The 23,786-nt window shown below is 36.2% G+C and overlaps 1 protein-coding gene across 2 annotated transcripts in view; it reads right to left on the reverse strand.

The window, feature by feature from the left end:
- The window catches only part of LOC123311280 (D(2) dopamine receptor A), a 284,840-nt gene extending 262,069 nt beyond the window's left edge, over positions 1 to 22,771 (reverse strand). Inside the window, exon 1 of one of the 2 annotated variants that reach the window (XM_044895162.1) lies at positions 22,543 to 22,771. Coding sequence is in view for 1 of the 2 variants with exons in the window: in XM_044895163.1 (XP_044751098.1) it covers positions 17,793 to 17,795 (3 nt within the window). In the remaining variant the exon portion in view is untranslated. Of the gene's footprint in view, positions 1 to 17,792; positions 17,945 to 22,542 lie in introns of those variants that run through there. The other variant, XM_044895163.1, reaches the window with a different exon arrangement.
- Between the last annotated feature and the right edge of the window lie 1,015 nt (positions 22,772 to 23,786).

Genomic DNA, 23,786 nt, shown 5'->3' on the forward strand with positions numbered 1-23,786 from the left:
CAGATAATTTGGTATTGGTATCTAAAGAGAACATAATTTGATAAAAATCAATGAAAATTTATCTATTAGTATCTTGAACAGAAATGTAACATAAAAAGACCGGAGAAGGAGATTACGCATTTTTCTAATTCACTAATAGATACTTATCTGGAAACAATTCTGACATATGAATTTTTATATCTTACCTTGATATATCAATAGACAAAGTTCAATATCGAAAGACGAAGATTATTGAAAAATGAATAGGTAATTTGTGCATTTTTTCATAAATTTCAACACTTACAGCGAGTTTCACAAAACTTTGATTGCCCGATCAACGAACTGACAGTCGCTCGATTTCCAAAACGAAATCACTGAAACCTTTTCATTCCTGAATATATGGAAGAAGTATGAATTGATAATAATTGAATTGACTTATATAGATCATAATTTGATTCGAGAATGATATTCAGAATGCTCATTACTGAATTATTCATTGAAAACAAATTGACGTTAATCCGTCAATCAATCGTTGATTCCCCGATCAGGATTTGTTAAACCGGGAGTTTCAATCGATATTTTTTTGATAGAAGAATGTTATTCAAATACCACCAAAGAATTCAATTACTCCATGCTTTTTATGTACTGTTGAACTTGAACAAACAGATATTTCATTAACGTTTTTCTTTTATCTTTATCGATCGCTCAGTTTAAAATCAAAAGTTTCGGAATATGCTCTTTGATCGCTGAATCTACAGTTTTCCTTCGAATAAACCATCGAGTTGAAATCAATATATGGAAGGTATGATAATAAAAATATCCCCCATTGTTTCAAATCTTCAATAAATTTTCTAATATGATTCAAGACTAGATTACCGTAATTTTATAGGAGGTCGCAAATTTCACGATTGAACAGTAATAGTTTGAAGAGGAAGGCGCAAAGGGGGCTATTGGGGCTCTAGCCCCCCCAAGGCTTTTGCAAAAGATCCCTCATGATCATTCAGCACATAGAACTTTCAAGTATTGTTCCATCTATTGAATGTCAAGGTAATTCGCAAGAATTTTGTTCGTGCTGTCATCTGGTCCTTCTTTCGGGATGGGTGGTGGAAAATTCTCTAGAGCCATCGGGGTGAATGAATTGGCATCCAAATATTCCTCACTTATCAAAAAAGTTTTTTCGCTGCAGTGCATTATTCCAGCAACGTTAAATAATCTTTCCGACAGTGAGATTCAGCAAGAAATATCTGGTATTGATGAACCAGACAGAGACAAGGGTCTTTTTTCCAGTGAATCAAAAAGATAGAAAAAAAGTGTATCACTTCAATAACGAATGATTCCGAATCATGTCGTTCATCAGCACTTTCAGCTCTTGAGAAATGTTGCGAAGATTTTTACCCAAATTTGTACATATTAGGTACTTCAAATATTTTGTGTACTTCCCGTAACAACAGCTGAAGAAACAGAGCACAGTTTTTCTTCCTTAAGGAGATTTAAGACCTTCAGAAGCACTATGGAAGAAAACTGCTCGAATGGATTAGCTCTTATGCACATAAATTACTCAAGAGTCATTCATACAAAAATGGTTGTGACCAGATTTGCTAATGCTAGCCCAAGGCGCTTGGAGCTTTTATTTAATAACGAAAAACTAGTAAACTTTTTAATATTCGTTTTTCTTTTTTATAGATTTATATTCACAAGAAACCAATATTTTATTTTATTTAATAAATAAAAACTAGTCAATTCTGACATAATTTAATATTTTTTCTATTTGTTCTTCATAATTTTTTATAGTTATAAGAAATAAATGTTTTTGTTACATTTTCCTCTTTAAGTGGATGTTAGCTGAGCCCCCCCCCCAACACACCTTTCTGGGTACGCGCCTGACTGGGCTTGTGTTACGAAATAGAAATCGGAACGATTTGTCGTTTTCGCATTTTTTATTTTAACGGATTTTTGCGAGATTTTTTCCAAAGAACGAAACAGAAATGTGTCTTGATGGTCTAAAATGGTTCGACATCATAGTATTCTTTGACAGTGTAATAACATCTACTTAATAACAAGCTTTTAACTTTCTTCTTGAATTTATCATAATTGAGAGATCTTATTCCTAATGGTAGATGATTGAAAAGTTTGATACATTTATAAGTAGGGGACATCTCGAGATTAGCGGTTTTGTGCTGGGGGATATATAATTTTCCCTCACTTCTTGTATTGTAATCATGAAAGCTGGATGATTGAATGATATTTTTTTCGTTCTCCTTCACATACAAAAGGGATTTCAGGATAAAAATACAACACAAAGTAAGAATGCTATTTCCAAAAAACAAAGGTCTGCATGACATACGCGGGGATATATTGTACATCATGCGCAAAATGCGCTTCTGTAGAATGAAAGCCCTACCACTATCTGATGAGCTACCCCAAAGCAGAATGTTGTATGACAAATGACTATACACGAGGCTGTGATAGATATGTATCTTTGAGAGAATTCGAGGGAATCATATTTTTCACTCTACTTATTGCATAATACGAACTGTTTAGTTTCCGACATACCGAATCAACATGGACAGACCATTTCCAATTTCTGTCAAGGTGGACTCCAAGAATCTTGGCATTCCCTCCAGAGGAAATGTCACGATCATGAGCGCGAAGGATCAGTCTCCGGTTATTATGGCTTAACGTGAAATAAATTATCTCAGTTTTTCCGATGTTGATCATCAAGTAGTTGTGATGGCACCAATTCACAAACTTACTCAAAAGAAGTTCACATAATATTTGTAGATCCTCAAAAGACATCGCTGAAACTACCACAGCAGCATCGTCAGCAAATAGGTTCAACAAAAAGTACTTGATAAGAGAAATTCCCTGGAGGACCAACGATCTGATGAACATTCTTTGAAGATTTTCAGGAAGGTCATTAATGAAGAGGAGAAACAGGATAGGCCCAAGGACAGAACCCTGTGGCACACCCAAGTTAACCCCATGATCTGAAGAGAACGAATTTCCAACCTTCACACGCATACATCTACCCTCAAGGTAGCTGCCAAGCCATTTCAAAAACACACCTCGAAAACTTAAGGTGTAGCATTTGTCCAGAATAAATTGGAATGATAGACTATCGAAAGCCCTTGAAAGGACGAAATCCATGTTGAGCCGAGGCGAGCAAGTTGAACCTATCCAGGTATCTGATCATTCTATCTAAAACAACCCTTTCAAAAACTTTAGAAAACGTACTCAAAATGGAAATCGGTCTGTAGTTTACAATATTGGATGTGTCCTTGTTTTTAGGAATTGGAATGACAATAGACTTTTTGAGGATAGCTGGAAACAATCCAGCACTGACGGATGCATTAATGCAATAAGCGAAGTGGGGACAAATTATAGAGCTGATCAATTTCAAAACCCGTGCAGAGATCAAATCTAACCCGGTGCTTTTTTTGTTCTTCAAAGACTTAATTATATCAGCAATTTCAAAGTCCAAAACAGGATAAAAAAAGAAAGTGTGGTTGTGCAAACCCGAGGTAGTGCATGAAGTAGAGAGAGATATATTTTTCGAGTGAAGAAGCAGTTATAGTTGAGAAGTATTCAGCAAAAATCTCCACCAACTCGTTATTATCAACGTGCAGGACACCGTCCACATCCAGCTCAATGGAATTGTGTTTAGAGACTCTGCCAGTTGAAGTGTTCACCAAAGACCAAACTGTTCTATTCTTGTTATCAGATGTACTGATCAGCTGACTATAAAATTTTCGCTTCGAATGCCTATTGAAAGTGAAATTAAGTCAATATTATTATTATCAATAGTAATCAAATTTCATACAGACGATAATTTATATATTTCAATTGAATATCTACTTTGTGAAAAACATTTCAGATTGCAACATTGTAAAAACGTGGCTGTTTTTATTCTTTCCTTCCCATGAAACTGCTTACAGCACAAAAAACATTTCAGTAATAGAAAACTTAACTTGAACTAAAAGTAATGCCGTTACGAACACAACAAATGTAAAATTTCAAGAGAAATGTCGTACCAATATGGCGTATCTGGTAGCATTTCACATATTGGTCTTTGTTAGACCGAAAAAAAGAACCTGAATTTTTGTCGAACATTCTTCGTTTTTCATAGATTCCTGGTGGTTTCATAAGTGGACCACCTCTCATTTTGATCATCTTTTTTCAACTTTTTTACTCTTTCGTGTACTTTCAGATTCCAAACATTAATATCGATTATAAGAATAAGAAATTTTTTTTGACAACTCATCATATCTCGATGATGCAAACAGGCATAAGATACCCTATTAGTACGGTAGCTAGCAACGTCAAAAAAACAAGAATTTTAGGAAGGCTGATTTTTCAATATATTATTATTCCTTGGAGTCACCCGAACATAAAATGATACCTCTGCCATCTGGAGACGTTGCGTTATCTAGTGCGTAGCGCTCCTTTATACCAATATAGCTGCATCCACATTATGCCGCTATGTGCCGAGCGGCCTTGCCGCTCGGAATGTGGATGCATCGTCGGCTTGTGCCAACATGCCGCTGTATGCCACTGTCGGTATCCATCAAGGGAAACCAACGGAAATTTATAGTGAGGATGTGCCAACCGCTGGCCTCAGTGGCCTCGGGCGGGTTCAGTTGCAATTTAGACTGTGTACACCCATGTTAATGTGGATGCGTCCTTCGTCGTTGGCTCTGCTCTGCATCCACATACACAACGGCACACTGTGCCATAATGTGGATGCAGCTTAAAAAAGATATTTTTGGGCAGACGTTTTGATCGTTGCTAAATACCTGGCAGACGCCCTTTTTTATGAATAGAATAGTGAAATTTCAAACCATTTCAGGAAGGCTGAAATTTCGATATTATATCATTCAGATATTCAAGAGTAAAACATGAAATTGACAAACTTCAATTAGGTTACTAAAAGAAGGCAGACGCCTTTAAAGATTCAAAATACTACGTTCTCGGACAGGGCATATGCGAAGTAAATGATCGCAAAAGATTCAATAAATCATTTCAGTAAGGCTGAAATTTTGATATTATATTATTAAGATATTCAAGAGTAAAACATGTAACTGGCTGACACCAATTAGATTTCTGAAAGAAGGCAGACGTCCTCAAAGAATCAAAATACTACATTACCGGATAGGGCACTTGCGAAGTGAATGATCACAATGAGTATAAAATCATTTCAAGGCTGAAATTTTTCTATTTCAATATATTGATATTCGTGAGTCTACCATGAGATTAGCAGACCCCAATTCGATTATTAAAAGAAGGCAGACGCCCTCAAAATACTGTTTTATTGTTGTTGCTAGCTCTCAGACTATATGAAGACTAGAGATAAGGACAACGATCGCCGTAGTAAAAAAGTATCTCCAAAAACGGGGAAAATAAGCAAGGGCGGACCTACGGGGGGGAAAAGGGGGTAATTACCCCCTCCCCCCAGAGCCCATAACGAATTCGATTTTTTAAATTTCTCATATGAAAAAACTAAGAAAAAACAATATTATAATGAAATGAAAAGGAGAGATTCATTGTACAGTGCATCCCATTTTGGGTAAGACAGCCAGGTTTCTCGCTTGTTATTCAAGATAGAGCCTTGCAGTTTTCACGTTTCTTTCCTACCTTTTTGTGAAACTCAAGTTATCCTAATCAGATTTTGCATAATTGTTTCCGTTTATGAGATACAGGGCGATGTTGGAAATTGATGCTTTTCGGATCCCCCTTTTTATCTCCGAAGTTATGAGAAATAATGCTGAGCTGAAAACTACGTCTGGCGCACTCCATTTTTTTTTCGGGGTATGGTTTTGAAGATACGACACAAACCTATATTTTGTTCAATGGGATACCCTGTACTTTATTACTTCGTTGAATTCGTCAATATTTTTTTCCTTTAAAATGATGTATAATATCATATGAGTAGGATGTTCAGAAATCCTAAAAAAAACTAAAACATCACATAATGATGATTTTTGGTTAGTGGGCCATGGATCGCCCATATAAAAGAAAAATCAATTGGATGGCAAACAAAGATAATACACTCATCACTAAGACGAAAAACAAAACGTAGGTACCTACCTAATAGCAGCACATAAATAGTACAAAAATTCATAGTACAAATTAGATACAGAAGAAATACCAATAAAATATTTATCATTGATACAAATTTTCACCATTGCATAATTTGTTTTACTGATTAAACTGTTCAAATTGCTGTCCATTTTCCCTAATACATAATTGACGAACCTTTTCAATGCGCCTGATTATATTTAATATTATAAAAGGGCGGTTTTGTAATTTCTCTATTGATGCACGAAGTTCTTCGGAACTGCTAGATCAGATTTGCTTTTTTCTCTCCAATGTCTACTAGATTGAACAAAGCTTTCAAACGCACAGTACTTTCAATAATCAAAAGTAATAATCCTCTTTTTGAAACTTGGGAAATTCATGACAAAAAATCATCATTATGTGATGTTTTAGTGTTTTTTAGCATTTCTGAACATCCTACCTATATAATGTTATACATCATTTTGAAGAGAAAAAAATAACGAATTCAACTAAGTAATGAAATACAGGGTGTTCCATTGAAAAAAATATAGGTTTGTGTAGTATCTTCAAATCAAATTTTGTGTCAGACGTAGTTTTCAGCTCAGCATTTTTTCTTATAACTTCGGAGATAAAGGAGGGTTCCGATAAGTATCGATTTCCAACATCGCCCTGTATCTCATAAACGGAAACAGTTATGCAAAATCTGATTAGGATAACTTGAGTTTCACAAAAAAGTAGGGCAGGAACGTGAAAACCCTAAGGCTCTATCGTAAATGACAAGCGAGAAACCTGGCTGTCTCACCCAAAATGAAATGCACAGTAAATTTTAAGAAAAAAATATGGGACTGCAAATGCTGACTAGAGGGTGTTATTTGAAGTCTTAATTTGAAATTTCAATTGTTCTTTTAATTACTACCCCCCCCAGAAAATCATTCTAGGACCGTCCTTGAAAATAAGGGAGACGCTGCGATCGCTGGGGCTATCAATAGTGAGGTGACGCAGCGGGAGTTTTTGTAAAACATAGAAAAGAACAAGACCGCGCAAATAAAGCGTGATAGTGACTTGTCAGATAGTACGTGCAGCGCAGGAAAAAACTGCGTCACCTCACTAACCTTCGTTTATATTTGCGCCTGCCCTTAGTGAGGTGATGTAGCATGAGTTTTTGTAAAACATAGAAAAGAACAAGACCGCACGAATAAAGCGTGACGGTGACAGTGACTTGTCAGATAGTACGTGCAGCGCAGGAAAAAATTGCGTCACCCTACGTCACCTCACCAACCTTCGTTTCTATTTGCGCCTGGCCTAAAACGTGGCGATTTTAGAGTCAATTTGAGACTATGAACCATTTAGAGTTCACTGATTTGAAATGAACTAGAATCTATACTCTTCAACATGTATAGTAGATTGAACATATCCCAAATTTTCTTTTTGGGCTCCCATACTGCTGCAGGGTAAGATCATAGCAAGTGTCGAAGTATTCTCATTTCGAAGATTTCAATTTTTTTACCGTTTTGGGAACAGAATAACAGAATATTCACGAAAAAAAATTCAGAATGCAATAATTTGAATTGATGGCAATTTCGAATTACCATATTTCTCATTTTGGAACCGATTAGAGTAACTCAATATCCATATCCTGTCATCAGGAATATTGTGTTGACTTGTGGCTGTCGCAAGAGACTCGCATATAAATTCGATATGTATCTATACGTACTGGCATGAACCATGAAACATACACATTATAATACATCTAGAGGAAAGCCACTTAATTAATTTCAAAATTGCCCATGCAAATGCAAAACCGTATAACGGGTCAGCAAGTTTCTTGATGAGAGGCCAAGCATATATACACAGGGAAGACAAGGTTTATATGGAGCATAGAAAACACTCATCGTGATTCATCATCGTAAATGTACACCTAAAATAACCATACAGGAATAATCGAAATACCATGTCCATAGTGAAATCAGCTTGTCAAACGTTTCATCAAAACTTTATGTACTTTCTCGGTTCTCAAAGGACCTTCCTCGAGCAAAAGCCAGAAGGTCGTCCGTTGAATACATATATGTATATTAAAAGGAATCGAATAATAACACGAGCTTCAAATTGCCTCGTCGATCGTTGTGGAAGGAACCTGAAAAGGAATATAACATAGACGAGCAGTTAGTTAGCATTGCGTGACGATATGGTTGGAAAGGTTCACTAAATTAACAAATGTTTTCATTCCATTAGAAGTGTCCAGGTATACTTCTTTAAGCTCAATATAAGGAAAATACCCATTTTCACATTCTTGCTATTCAGCAAATCACCTATACTTTATACTGGTCATTCATATTTGACGTGTTTATTGATTTATAATAATTATGAAATTAAATGAGAAGTTATAGCTCCTGCAAGAAGTCTTATGGAAAACCGCAACAACACTGTTTCATTCCTTGACCCTTGTTGTGAGTATGACAAATTCTGCAGACACACACCAGATAGAAAATGCACTTTGTTACTATAAAGGTATAAGTCTTTGTTTCAACAAAAGAAAGAATAACTCATCAAAATGAATCATTTCACCAAAACTCGTCTATATATATAATTCTAAGAAGTGTTTTCGTGAAAACGATCAAATATGTATCGCAACTTTAAAAAAATAACTCTGCTCAACATGATTTCTGGAATGGTTGCAAACGATTTTTGCTTCTTCGAATTCGCTTCTATCCTACCTAAGACCGTCTGCTATTCCGAAACGTAGATTAATAAGTCTCTTAAATCCGATTTTTTTACCCACTTCATACCACAAATTTAAAGTAAACAAACACTCCTCGATATAAATAATTCCGCCTAAGAACTGACTTTATCTTCAATTTACTTCCGTTTTTCCCTAGCTACTAGTTTTCCTATCTATCGTTCCTACTGTCCTTCTGAAATTTTTCTATTCCCTACTTCTTGTTGACTTCACATTAATTAATGGGATGAATATGATCGCCAATCCAATCTGGTTTCGCACCTACCTGGAAATTATTCTTCTCGAAGTAGGTATATACTCACTTCCACAGGAAGGCTAACATCAAATCCCGAGGGTGTGGACTGTATCTGGTATCTTGGTGTCTTGGTTAGGGGTGGCACTGAATGATCTTTCTCGATTAAGTGTTGATGTGAAAATTCGCAGTTTCGAAAACTTCTTAAGTAGACAGCCGTTGGTCGAATGGAATTGACCATGTGTCTGTCTTCGCGATAGGTGCGATATGGAAAAAACACTTTGGAAGGCGAGATATACTGTTCAACCAAAACCACGAACATAACGAATCCTGTAGTGATCATTCGCATTGAAAAAATTCGAATTAACGCTGGGCGTTAACACTTCTTTCAAAATATGTGAGTCAACTGAGTCTCCTACGCTATCCCGTGATCTACTCATCGTTACACTTCGGACTTCGTCAAAGCCTATTTACTCTAATATCCAATTTCATAATCAAATTTGCAGTCCCTTTGAGCTTAAAGCTTCCTTTATTGTCATTTTTAGTATAGTTAAAGGAAGCTTTAAAATTTTTTACTCTTTGGTCTTTATGTTTGATTATGACTTTCCTCAACCGAGATACTTTTTCTCCCTGATACTTCTCTCCCACGCTATGGGTGGTTCCAAGACGCTCTAAGACAAAAATCATTGGAGGATCCCTTCTGCTAGGTTCAAAAAAATCAACATTCTCAAGCTCATCGTGAATTCTGACAAACAATTTGGTCTCATGGTTCCTAGACCAATAAACTTATCTGAGATTTGTAGCAAAACGCACACTCTTTTGTTCGGAACAAACTTATCGCCCTATCTTCGAACGAATTTCTCTTTATCTCCAGTCTTCGCTACTGAGTAACATGAACTTAATACCTTCCTGTCTCATATTTCCTTGAAATACTTATCTGTATGCAACATTGTAAAATCGAATGGTAACTGTCCGAAATATGTCACAATTCCATATTCCGATTTGTTGCACGGTCCCTCAAAAAAATGGGCTGCACTATTCTTCATGGGGCACGGGAGCACATGCCCTCCTCCAAGGGTGGAAAAGCTAACTGGTTTTGCCATAGTAAAACCGCGAAAAACGCCTTCCCCCCATTATATTATTCTGGGTGCAGCTCTGACGGAAGGCCATGTAGGAGTAGGGATTCCTCAGGGCTCCATGTTAGGACCACAGTTTTTTCAATTAAATGAACAACAGGATAGTGTTTCTAAGAATTATATAATTTTCTGTGCCTAACGACAGGAGCAAACCAATAACCATAGCACTTCATGCACAGACACCTGTACAGAAAGTATGGAATAAATTCATTTTCTCGCACTGGGATTTAAAATAAAAAATGCTGGAACACGGCGATCTACTTTTCAAGAGGGGCACATTTTAGGCATATTACCTCGCCTCTATCTTCACCCCCTGAGCGGTGGTTTGAAGTTGCTAATAATATCTTTGTTAACCTGACAGCTTGTCAAAATTTCTAATTTTATTAGTATTCTCTACAGTGACTCTATCAAACACAGTGGCGACAATTGGAAATTTAGCAAGAATATGGCGGCTTAGAAGCACAGATCACAGATTTCAATGCTATGAACTCTAATTCGGAATGCGGATTGGCTCACGTCACGTCATGTGACCAAATCCGCCATATTCTTGCTAAAACGATAAAAAACGAGACCACAATTGTCGCCACTGTGTTTGATAGAGTCACTGTAGTATTCTCAAGCTGTCATACTGACAGAAATTGAAGAATGTTGTTTATAAAACAAAACCTGAAACAATTGCGGATTTAAAAACTAGAATTAGAATCGAATGTACTAATATCGGTTGCCAAAATATAAATATGGTCCAACAGGAAAATGTCGATCGTTTGAGATACTGTCAGGCACAGGAAGGGTTTCAGTTTGAATATTTAATTAAGTAAAGTAAGTTATTGTTCATTATTTAAGAAGGTAGTTACAACTCTAGAGTTTGAAGTTGCTACTGTAATTTCTGTTGAAATGACAGCTTGAGAAAACTAATAAAATTGGGAATTTTGACAAGCTTTCATGTTAACAAAGATAAGACTAGCAACTTCACACTCTATGGTTATAATCTGGAGCGAGAGACCTTTTAAATGAGGTATCATTCGACCCCCTTCCCATTACAAAAACTCACCCCCGCTCAGGGGGCGAAGCCAGGCGCAAGGTAATAAGCCTTCAATGTGCCCTCTTAAAAAGTAGATCGACATGTCCCAGCATTTTTTTTTTAATGAAATTATTACATACTTTATGTACACACTGCATGTTCTTACTGCATATGTAAAGCCCTCTCCTATGATTTATTTGGTTGGAACAGAACTGATGATGAAGATGAAATTCGACATGATGTGTCAGAAAAATCTCGCACCAATCTTCAAAGAAGATAAATTCCTTCTCACCTTGAGTCTTAGTTCTGAACTAAATGGCATCTCGCTTCCCAGCTACGGTGAAAGGCTATCCATCATGAAGTTGTCTACGTTTGATGGAAGAAGGCAACGTGGGGATCTCATCATAACCTACCGTACTCTCCACAACTTTTTCGGAATTGACCTCAGCAGTCTCTTCAAGTTGAACCTTGACGAGGGTCTTCGAGGTCACGCTTACAAACTGAGGAAGGAGAACTTCAAAACACAGCAAGGGTAGTATATTATCACAAACCGCGTGTTTTCGGTGTGAAACTCTCTACCTTCATCGCCTCATCGGTGGTGGACTCAGTTTCTGTTATTGCTTTCAAGAATAGCTATGATGCTGAGATTCGTCGCGAGTGAGTGCTACTTGTGGAATAATTTGTTTCCTCTCTTTCCTTTGTATTTCACTTTTATTGGTGTATTTTTCATATGCTTATTCTTTGTGAGTTTATAGGCTCAGCCTCAATTCTTTACCATTGTATAATAATAATACAATTATTATCCCCCGATGGAATCATCGGAAATGTTAAGTTCGCGGGCACGGAGTACAAAAATAGACATGAAGCCAAGATTCTTCACCAAGAATTGGCACTAAAACGCCAACTTCTGAGTTCGAAAAAGGCTCCTTATTACAATTACCATCCGGATGCTGTATTGGAAAATGAACATCACAAGCTCTACTGGAAAGGCACGGTTCTCACAGACCGGAAAATATCCCACAATAGACCAGACCTCATATTGCTCAATTCAATAAGGATAAGGACAGAGCACTATTCATCGCGTGGCGATTCCAAATAATAACAATCTTCTTGATAGGCACACTGAAAAAATTTCAAAGTACAGAGATCTCGAGGAACAAATCAGCTGAAAGATATCAAGATTATCCCTATTATCATATCATCTACAGGCCTGATACCGAAGAAACTACTAGAGAACAAGATAACTTTTCCTCTGGAGAGGAGTGTGAAAGCCGCAAGACTAAAGTCATAAATCTTCATAATATCTTGAATTGGTATAATAATGAAGGAAGTATTTCACTGGAGTAAGAACCAGTTAGTGTCTCTTCGACTGAAGGTAGTTTTACATCGCTGAAACTTTTGAAACCTTGGCTCCTTTCAAGCATGAGCCAAGATTTTTTAATATAATTAAATATAAAATTTGGCGTGTGGTTTCTTTCATAAAGATAACCAACTTAAGATCGATATTCCACAGCCATAAAGAGCATTGTAATTTTTAACATCAAACAATAATTATAGCATGTGTATGAGATACAATTTTAGCAGATTAACAGAGTATAATAATCTCAAATATTTTATATTGAAGGGCATCTCAGACTGCGAAAATTGATGCTTTCCTCGATGAAAAATAAAATCCAGGGAATCTCCAAATTACCAGAAAACTTTATCCTGCATTCTAAACTAGGGCTTTCGACTGAATTCCATCGGAAAAGCATTATGTCGGGACGTACGTGACCTGTTCTCATACGATTCAGAATACACCATATTTTCCTGGGAAGATCGAAATCAGGATCTTTTTTGACGCTTTTATTACATTTTCATGTAATCGGCTGGCGGTTTACCCCTGGTTTCACAAAGATTGATTGAGGAATCAAAGCTTTTTTGACGAATAAACGTCAATTTGTTTTAAATCGATAATTCTATCATGAGCATCCAGAATATCATTCTCGAATCAAATTATGATCTATATACCTGCATTCAATGATTCTCAATTGATACTTCTTCAATATATTCAGAAATGCAAAGGTTTCATTGGAAATCGAGTCAAGACTGTCAAATCATTGATCGGGCAATAAAAGTTTTAAGAAACCCTTGGTAAAAGTTTCAATTTCATCATTTAAAACTGTCAATTCACCGAAATGAACGAAACGATTAATGCCTGAAACATCGATATTTAATTTCCTTGCCACAATATAGACGTAGTCCTTCTTTTGAACGCCAAATGAGAAAGCGGTGTGAAATAACAATCGTAATAATTCCGAGAAAGATTATGAAAGGTTTATTCCCTTTTCCCCCTATAAAAGAGTTCATTTAAGGTGAAAAACTCATTTCCCGCAAAGGGTGCGACATCACGCTATCTCTTATTTCAAACAATATAGAGTCAAGTTCCTGAGCGAGGTTTATATTCGGTAGATGACTAAATTAATTTTCATTTGCTGGGAACTATATGAAATCACAAGTCCAGTAGCTCCTTTGAAAAACACTCTTCTCAGACGGTTCTTTATTAATTTATTCCCTTTTGTGTTTCATTTCAACAGGTACACAGCAAACAAAAAACTCAGTTGTCTTTGTCTATTGAAGCGAGATACAAACCGAAGAACGTAAGATTGACTCTGTACTACAGTACCTTCCAATTACTTTCATGCTAACATACAACTCAGCTTTCATACTTCACTTCAAGAATAGTAGGTATACTCTAGGAAATTTTCTATAATTGGTATTTAAATGGAACGAGTAAATGGATTAGGAAACTTGACATACATGATAATACTGAACAATAATTCGAGACCTCTCTTTTGATATACGAAAGTCTTTTAGAGGAAGAAGGTCTGGGGTTCAAACAGAAACACTTTTTCCAAAAACAACGCCAACTGGTTTCAACTATATTCCAAAGTCTTCTTCGGGGCTCTGAAATGGACAATGTTATATAGCAGTTCACGATACAACAACCAATATGACACAATAGCAATGTAAACGTATTAACATACATATATCTCAATTTCTCTGTATTAAGGTCTACAATCTACAACAATATTCAAACTTACAGTCTTTTTTCAAATGGTTGTCATACGTGATAAAAAATCGTCGAAATCGAAAACAAAGATGTACAGGGACATCAGGAGAACAATCATTACTGAGTTGAATCAAAACGGTTAGTCTTTGGTGCAATATTTCAACACATAGTTGAGACCAAGAGAGGGACAACTCAATCCACGGAACTAGAGAATTAATTTGCAATTTTTCTTTTTTAATTTTCTTTATTCTTTATCAAACTATAACAAGCAGTATTTGAATCATCTATATTTGTTCTTTTATTAATTGAACGATTGATTATCTTGTCTTATTGAAATAATTTCATGTAATGAGTATTTTTGAGTTTTTAGCTTGTTTCAACATTAATTTTTACTAAATTTAAATCGAAGTAAAATGAGTGAAGATTTTTTCGAACATGATCGGCTAATGCTGTATTATTATCTTTTTTTTTTTGAAGGGAATAAGTATATTTTGGGAATCTCTTTTGTGTTCATTCATTCGGTCCCTCATGTATCTATCTTTTTGTCCAATGTAGGTCGATTGACAATCGTTACAAAAAATTATAAATAGAGTGACTTAGCCATTCTTTTTGGGTTTTACTTTTAATCTTTCTGAAGAACATTTGAACAGTAAATATTACTAGATTTGAAAGCTATTCCTAAATTTGATCTAGAATTCTAGAAAATTGATTCCTGATATTTTCGATAGAGGTACGTTAGTTGAAAAAAATTTTGTTTATTAACTTCTGATATACTATTATTAGGATTATCACGAGTTATGTTCTCATTCGAAACTTTTTCAATAAATTTTTTGGTTAATCGTTTCTTTCTAAAATAGATTTTATTTTTGTCAAAATAAATTAATGAAATTCCTCATGAGATTGTTTTTATGCCCTGTGCTCAAGGTTATTAATGATATTGATTTTCAGTGTGAAAAGGTGTTTCGAATTAAAATTGAAAACTCTTTCCTAAAAAGGAGGTTTTTGGTACCAATCATCTGTTCTGATCAAAAGAACATCTAGGTATGGAGTATGGACGGTATGGTAGGGTAGAATTTTGTGTTTCAACTTCCAGAGTAAATTTAACGCGTCTCATATCTCCAGCCCCCTCAATTTGAAACCCTCCTAGGACCCCTTAATCTTAGGGTACAAAACTTTTTCTTGACGGTACATTTCGGTGCAAAAGTAGTACAAAACTTTGAGATAAAAAAATTTGCAATTTCGAAAGTAGGGGTGAGCATGTCTACGATCCCCCCAAACTGATAACCGTATTTTCATCATTTTAATTAGGGGTACAAAATTTTTTTTCAACGATACATTTCTTTGTAAATATCATGCATACGTAATGAAGAAATGAGGAAAAAATCATCGCTGAACCAAATATCAATATTTTATCCCCATTAACTCGATTTAATAATGATTATAGAAAAGGATCCCAAGTTGAGAAGATACAAACTGGATCAAAATACATTAGGGGCTAACAAGGTAACCAGATTCCGATAAAACCGAACAATTAGGTAATATTCGAAGTTAGATCGTATTCGGAAGCTGTTCCAAGATTAACCAGATCGCTACTCCAATAAATTTAATACAAACTTGTTGAACCGTGGAAGATTCACACACAATTAAGGTTTGTTGATCCTGTCTCCAAAGTTTGCAGATTCACAAATCGAGAACTAGTTTACTATAAGTGATAATGTACGAAGTAGGATACTTAAGTACTTTGTGGAATCGACCATTATAATGTTTACTCCTACTGAAGGTATCGAAATGAAATTCACAATATGCATCTTAATTTGAAAATTAAGTATGTGTGATTTGAAGATTTTGATAGAAAATATGCAACTAATTTTTCAAGAAAAACCAGATCATTTTAGAAAGGATTGAAAGAATTTACGTATTTATTACATTTCTCCTACCACTGCTTTGATTTTTTTCCAAAAAACGAAAGCCGATCATTCCTCATCGGCTTCGTTTTTTCGCTTTCAACGATATAGATAAATACATTAAAAATACTGTCTGATATATAACATGCTTGTTCAGATATTCATTGTTTTTTCAACGTATGGCTAAAACTGTCTAAAACTATTGCGTTTGTTGTATTATTATTTTTCACACTTATTCAGTTTTTCTTCTGGAAAAAGGTCTAAAAGAAAATTGCAATATTGTGAAAGATAAGCATCTAGGATCTAGGGTACGGATATGACAAAGAAGACTCAGAACCGTTAGCAGAACAATTATAGATTCTAGAAGGACATCCCCTATAAGCAAATGTCATGATAGTCTCCACTCTACCTATACAGGTAGCACTCACTGATTATGTAATAGCGGTTTGAATTCTTAAGAGAAAACCAACCTAATTGTTAGATTCGATCACGTGATCACCACCTGCCAATAATATTGATTAAGTTGCTTAATAGTTAAATCTTAGGGAATTTTTCGCAATTGTTTTTTATTTTCAGTAAGATTGGTATAGAATTTCAAATCAGACCTTCTTTCTTTTTATATGCCTGTATATTTTATTGGAGAAAGGGTGATTTTTTCGTTTTGAATTTTGACGATTGCCAATTTGGTAATATTTCATGGTGACTCGTGAATATTCATCATAGGCCGGCAGATTATTTATGCAGTTTCTGAACAACCTTGAACTTGTCCATAATGAAAGCTAATTATGTTTATATTTCCAGATTTCACCATTTTGCTGACGCCAATAAAGATAATTACTATAATAAGAAACTTTCTCACCGTTATCTCTCAAGTGAAACAAAACAACGAAAACTTCGGTGGTTTGAAAATAAATTACGAATAGGACGAGGAACATCGAGGATTTCACTGTTTCAGGGTCGTAAGAATGGATTCGGCCAGGCGCGTACGCAGGGGGGCTATTGGGGCTCTAGTCCCCCCCCCCCAAGGCTTTTGCAAGAGGTCCCTCATTATCATTCGACACATAGAACTTTCAAGTATTGTTCGAGTAAAATAAGATTAGACCAATAACATTATTATATGAAGCTCTCAAGTACAGCCATCTATTGAATGTCAAGGTAATTCGCAAGAATTTTGTTCGCGCTGTCATCAAGTGGTTCTTTCGGGGTGGTGGAAAATTCCCTATAGCCATCGAGGTGAATGAATTGGCATCCAAATATTCCTCACTTATCAAAAATTTGATTTGCTAATGCTGGCTCAACGCACTTGGAGCTTAATAACTAAAAAGTAGTAAACTTTTTGATATTTGTTTTTTCTTTTTTATAGATTTATATTTACCAGAATTTAATGTTTGATTTTATTTAATAACGAAAAACTAGTCAATTCTTACATAATTTAATATTTTTTCTTTTTGTTCTTCATAATTTTTTATAGTTATAAGAAATAAATGTTTTCGTTACCTTTTCTTCTTTTAGTGGATTATAGATGAGCCTCCGCCAACACACCTTTCTGGGTACGCGCCTGGATTCGGATATACGAATGGAGAGATGCGGACCCTTGTATGGGCAGTAACTTCAGAGTTATCGAGTAATTCGAGAAGGTATCAAAGTAATCAGTGTTATAATAGAAAATTTACCTACCATATACCTATTACCTATACTAAAAAGTCCCTGGAAGTAACAGATGAATTTGTCAAGTAAGTGGGAGCGCCCTCAAAGTAGCGTAGCACTGACATGGCACATACATACATGACGAAGGCGATGCATAATTTTCAGATATGAACTAAGAATGACATATTTCGCGCAACTGACACTTCACTCAGATGTGCGATATCTGAAAATTTTGCTTCGCCTTTGTCATGTATGTGCCATGTAGAGTAAGTGTACGCAGAATCTATCGCGAGCTAAGTGAATTTGAAAGAGGTCGAATTATTAACTACGGGAGGCGGGGTTGTCATTTCGAGAAATCGCTGACCGTACGAACCGAAATCCAACTACTTTTATGAGATGTTGACAAGCGTGGTTTGATAATGCCCAAAATCGAAGAAGAATAGTCACCAGACGTCGAAGGGGCACAGGTGAAGTTCGAGATCGACGTCTAAGACTTATGGCCATTAGAGACCGATTTGCGACAACTCGATCTTTGGCACATTGGCTGATGAGTGGTTAGGAGAACAAGGCCATCCTGTAACTGTCCGAACGGTTTACCGCCGTGTAATGTCTTTTGGACTGCATCATTATCGACCTCTTAAGGTTGAGGAAAGACAGCAACGATTACAGTGGTGTAGATAACGACAACATTAGAATATGGAATGGCATCAGGTCTCTCATATCGATTCTCCTTGGGTGCACATGATGGCTGAAGAAGGGTAAGACGACGTCGAGGAGAAAGACGTGAACCTCATTTTGATGTTGAGCGTCATGTACACCGGACAGTGGGTGTTATGTTATGGGATGCTATTGCACATGGAAGTTGGTCACCTTTAGTCTTTATTCGAGGTAACATGATATGTTTGGGACATCATGGGTAGAAGTCTTGGAAATTTACCTCAGCTCCCACGGACTTTGTCGGCTCTGAGACATGAAGTATAGGTAGCTTGGGATAGTATACCTCAAGAAGAAATAGACCATCTTCTTGCATCAAAGTCAAGACATGTTGAGAGGTGTATAGATAATCGCGTTGGACAAACACATTATTAACAAATTTAATAAAGAATTGTTAACCCTTCGGTTTTTTTTCTACAAATTTTAATCCTTTACTCCTTGCTATACCTACTATCTATGTTTTACCAAAAAAAATTTGAAATTTAAACAGCTCCTTGTGGCAGTTTCTTGGTCGGTTAGTATATTTCTGGAGTCGGCAATGCCGAACTTGCCGTCCCTGGCAAGCCGCAACTAGCAACTAATTTCACAATGAGGAACTCTCTAACCAGTTTTTTTGAGAACCTAATTTTCCATTGATACGTCAAAGACTCAAATTGCAGCATATATGTATGTTTAATTTACCATTTATTTAAACAGAAATGAAGTCGAACGTTTATTACTGCACCAAAGCCAATAGATGTGTAAAATAAGAAATGGAGTCACCAGACAGACTTTTTCGCTGATATCAGCCTTCAAACCTTCCGAAGTTCATGAACTTTCGTCAGACTTTCATTGGTCAGCTTTTTTCGCATTCGGTTCTTTATGGGAAAATTCAGCGTGATATTCACTGAATTGCCCCATTATTATGAGGCCATTCGTGTCTGCACCTACACCTGGTCCTTCCCCATGATCCGACGTAGGGAGTATGGTCATTAAATTGAATGCTGACCAAGCGGGTGTAAAGATGGATAGCCTGTTGGAAGAGTAACTAGACGTAGATTGTTAAAGGGACAAAAGATGGAACCACCGTCCATTTCGTAGGTAGTTAAATTTCTCATACGAGAATTATTCATAAAACTTATATTACCTGGAACTTGACACAAGATCATCGTTATCAGCAGGAACTGAGAATGTAATGAGAATGGCAGTCTGAGTTTTTGGCTTGTACAGGGTGGGCAAAATTGGTGATACCTGAACTACAACTTTTTAACCCAACGAGATAAAAAAAAGTGAATGGCATTTTAAGGACGTCTTTTTTCGAGAAACTAATACATAATACCATCAGCTGCATTCCTCCATCTTCTTTTGTTTTCGAGTTATAGTCCAAAATTGAAGTTTCTAATTTGGTCATTATCTCCGTTTCTGTTCGTGCTAAGATTCTGAAATAATTACAGACACTTTTTTTATAGCATTCCAGTGGCGAACTCTGATTGTTGCTGGGCTATAACATAAAGTTTTGTTTTCTCGTATGATATCTGAACAAATCTGGGCGATGTATGACGTATCATATATTTCTGAAACTGGAAAAATTCTTTCTATTTCATTTTAAACTACTGTTTTCATAAGAAAAATCACAACTTTATGTTATAGCTTAGCAAATAAACCTATTGGAAAAAAATCATAGTACGCCACTGGATTGCTATAAAAAAAATGTCTGTATAATGATTTCATTTCAACATCCTAGCACAAACAGAAAAGGAGATAATGACCAAAAATGAAATCGCCCGAATTTCAATTTTGGCCTACAACTCGAAAACAAAAGAAGATAGGTAGTGGAATGCAGTTGATGGCATCATTAGTTTCTCGAAAAATGACAACCGTAATGTCTCGTTGGGTTAAAAAGTTGTTGTTCAGGTATCACCAATTTTGCCCACCCTGGTACACGATTTCAGAATCTGAAGATGGTGTTCCATAATTCATGATATGGTAAAATGTGCTATTTCGTCATACAATCGTAAGCCATTGACTAACTACGTCTGAAAACTATCGGTGTCAAAGTAAAGTGGTTCAGTTCATTGTTATTGTTGTATATTATGTATTTTTCATTCATATTTCTCATTTTACTTCCACATAATTTATTTTCCTACAAGAATAAGAATTAATTTCATCATGCTTATCAAAATCAAATCAATTCCATTTTCGTATGTTCCTAATGCTATTAGACTTTCTCGGTTAGACCTAATAAAAATATTTCGAGTTAGAAGATTTATCAATATTATTGATAATATCTACTGATTTCATGAGAATTTGAATAAACCGTAGTTAATCTGTTCAATTACCTACAATGAAGCCTTCGCTATGGAATCCCGAATTTTTTATTTCATCAGACAGGAATATGCGTTATAATAAGATAATATAAGCAGTGGGCAGAGAGTATTGTTTTGAGAGTCTGGCAACAATGTTTTCCTTTCAATCGCTAACTTTAGGCTAATTGCTAAACTTCAGGCTATTGCTAAAATAAATGGACTATATATCGCAGTTTGTCAAGTTCCTCATAAACCCAGGGAAACCACTTTGGGTTACAATACGTATAATATTCATCCTAATCATAAGTACATTTCTGTTTTTGTTTATCACGGTACAAGTATTCTACGTTTTTTCAATAACGTTTTGAAATTAAATGTCCCTACTTCTTTCCCTTCACTTTCATGGTAGTTGGGATAAGGCAATTGATAGAATTTGCCAATTTTTTTATGAAGGTGTTCAAACATGAATTCTGGCGAAACATATTTAGAAACTGGGTATAGTTTGAAATAATTATCATCAGGTTGAAGGGTAAACTAATTTGGATAGCACATTACACAGATATAGTTTCGGATGCTGGATGAAAGGAGATGTGGATTTATTGTTAGGAATTTAAGACTATCACAAAACTTTTCTTGTTCGTTCAAAGCTTTTATAGGTATACAGTTTGGTGTTTCATACAGGGTGTCTGCAAATGAATGCGGAAAAACTGCGGTACCTCGGTAAAAATTAATTGTTACTGCACCATTCTCTATATGCTGAATCAACTGATGAATCCGAATAAGCGCGATTTGAATTTTTGCTACACATGATGTTGAAAGGTATGTTCTCACCGAACTTGGGTTCACGAGAGTGCGTGCACGAGAAGTTGTAGATAATTTCCAAAAAGTCCAAGTTTCAAAGCTAAGGTGAAGTGTTCTTTCACAGACCCGAGCCACTTTCGAGTATTCATTTTTAAAATCTGTTTTCATCAGTTTCAGTATTCGATTTTCACTATTTTACAATTTCATTCTCAAGGTCTATCCCTAATAATAATTTTCATAGGGTCCATTCACAATTCTCAACATCAATAGAACTCCGTTATCTGGAAAGCATCGTCCTTAGCAAGATACACTGCCCCTGTTGACTGGTTCTGAAGAACGGTGAGTGATTATTAGTTTTTATTTTCATACACGCATACACCATTAATTGAGTTGAGAGGTTGGAAGAATTATACGAAGAACCTATACATATAACTTCGAATTTTAAGAAGAAAATTGTCTCAAACGATTGGGTTCCACGAAAATAAGAGCTTAAAATTTGCAGGGTACACGTTTGGGTAACGTTGGGTAAGTTCTAGCTTTAAACTCGATAGGATACACAGGGTAAATGAAAAGTTACCGAAAAATTTGATGGGAAAAATATTGTGGGTTCTCTCTATTCATTAGTTTGAACAAGCAATCCAAATCTGTCAACTCCATTCAGTTTATTTTTTTTTCTTCGTGGATTGTATCCACGACAGACATGAATCTGAAACGGCGCTCATAAAATGAGAAAATAGTATACATTCAATGTCCATTCGGAAATTTCAGATATCCATCACAGATTATGAGTAGATGTTTATCTGTTTCATTTGTCCGTGAAAACATTTTCAAGTCGACTCACTAGCACAGACGAAGAAAAGTTACAGAGTACCGAAGTGCGCACCCTGTATATTGTTTCAAAAAATATTTAATTGAAAAATATAGTTTATTTTCACAGAAAACCTAATAAAAAAAAGTAATTAGTAACTGAGCGTACTCACTTTGTTTCTATCAGTTATTCATAACCAATCGAAAACTTTCGTTGGTAATAAGTATCAAACAATAGAAACACTAACCACAGATAGGCACAGTCAACCCTACACACGGGTAATTATGAATCAATATACCCGATATTTTATTTGTCGCCAAAATATTCGGACGCTTCGAAAGCACCTGTCGATTGTATTATGAGCGCGCGAATCACATGGTCATAACAGCGCACATAACGGCGTCCCGACGCTTTCACCGACGCGGTTACGGTAAAACTGAATGAAAACCGACGCTTCAAACACCGGAAGAATCTGCATCCGTGGCGGCGCATACCGTGGAGGTATTCCCTCATTTTTTTTCAGCAACACCCACGATGTTCAGTGGGAATACGATTCGGTTGTTTTATTACTTGTTTTATGAGATTTCCTGTCATTCCTAGTTGCCTTATTATTATTTTATTTCGTGAAATTTTATAGTTTCACCTTAACGAGCTCAATTCAACGATCATTCTGATGCAGGGGAGACCAGGCTAGTGGTTTACAGGGGTTGATAGGTGAGTTTTTCCAGAGATCACAATTGAATTATTCGCCTTCTCAATAATGTAATGGTCTCTTCTGTATTAGTGGAGCGCCGTAAATTTATACCTAGAATAACCCACGGAACTTCTATGGAAAAAATTAATTTCTGAGGAAAATAAAGTACTTTTAGTACTTTATTTAAGAGCATGCGAGGGCTCTTAAGATGGTGGGGGATGCCAACGCATCCCTTCTCCATAGAGGGAACCGCGCGGGCACCAGCTTCTACTTTGCCGAATTCTACAGGGTAATTGTCCCTGACAGAGACCTATGGTCTACACCAAACAGGCTTCTTGAGCCTGAAGGTCCCACTTGGTTCACCGATGGCTCTGTGATGCCCACAGGGACTGGAGTGGGAATTGTGGGACCTCGTTTCAATCTATCCATCCCTCTAAGGAAGGATTGTTCCATAGTGCAGGCTGAACTGTATGCTGTTTTAGCCTGCACACTGGAGAATATCCGCAGAGGGTACTCCGGAAAACACATCTATATTTGTTGTGACAGTCAGGGAACCCTGAAATCCCTTTCTGAGGAAAGGGTTAACTCACACCTAGTAAAGGAATACAGAGAGGCTCTGCGGGAGCTAGGCTCTGATAACATTGTGGAAGTTATCTGGTGCCCGGCTCACGCAGGACTTCCGGGGAACGAGAAGGCAGACATACTTGCAAAGCAGGGAGCCC

The sequence above is a fragment of the Coccinella septempunctata genome, chromosome 4 (assembly GCF_907165205.1).
Source record: "Coccinella septempunctata chromosome 4, icCocSept1.1, whole genome shotgun sequence".
NCBI classification, from domain to species: Eukaryota; Metazoa; Arthropoda; class Insecta; order Coleoptera; family Coccinellidae; genus Coccinella; species Coccinella septempunctata.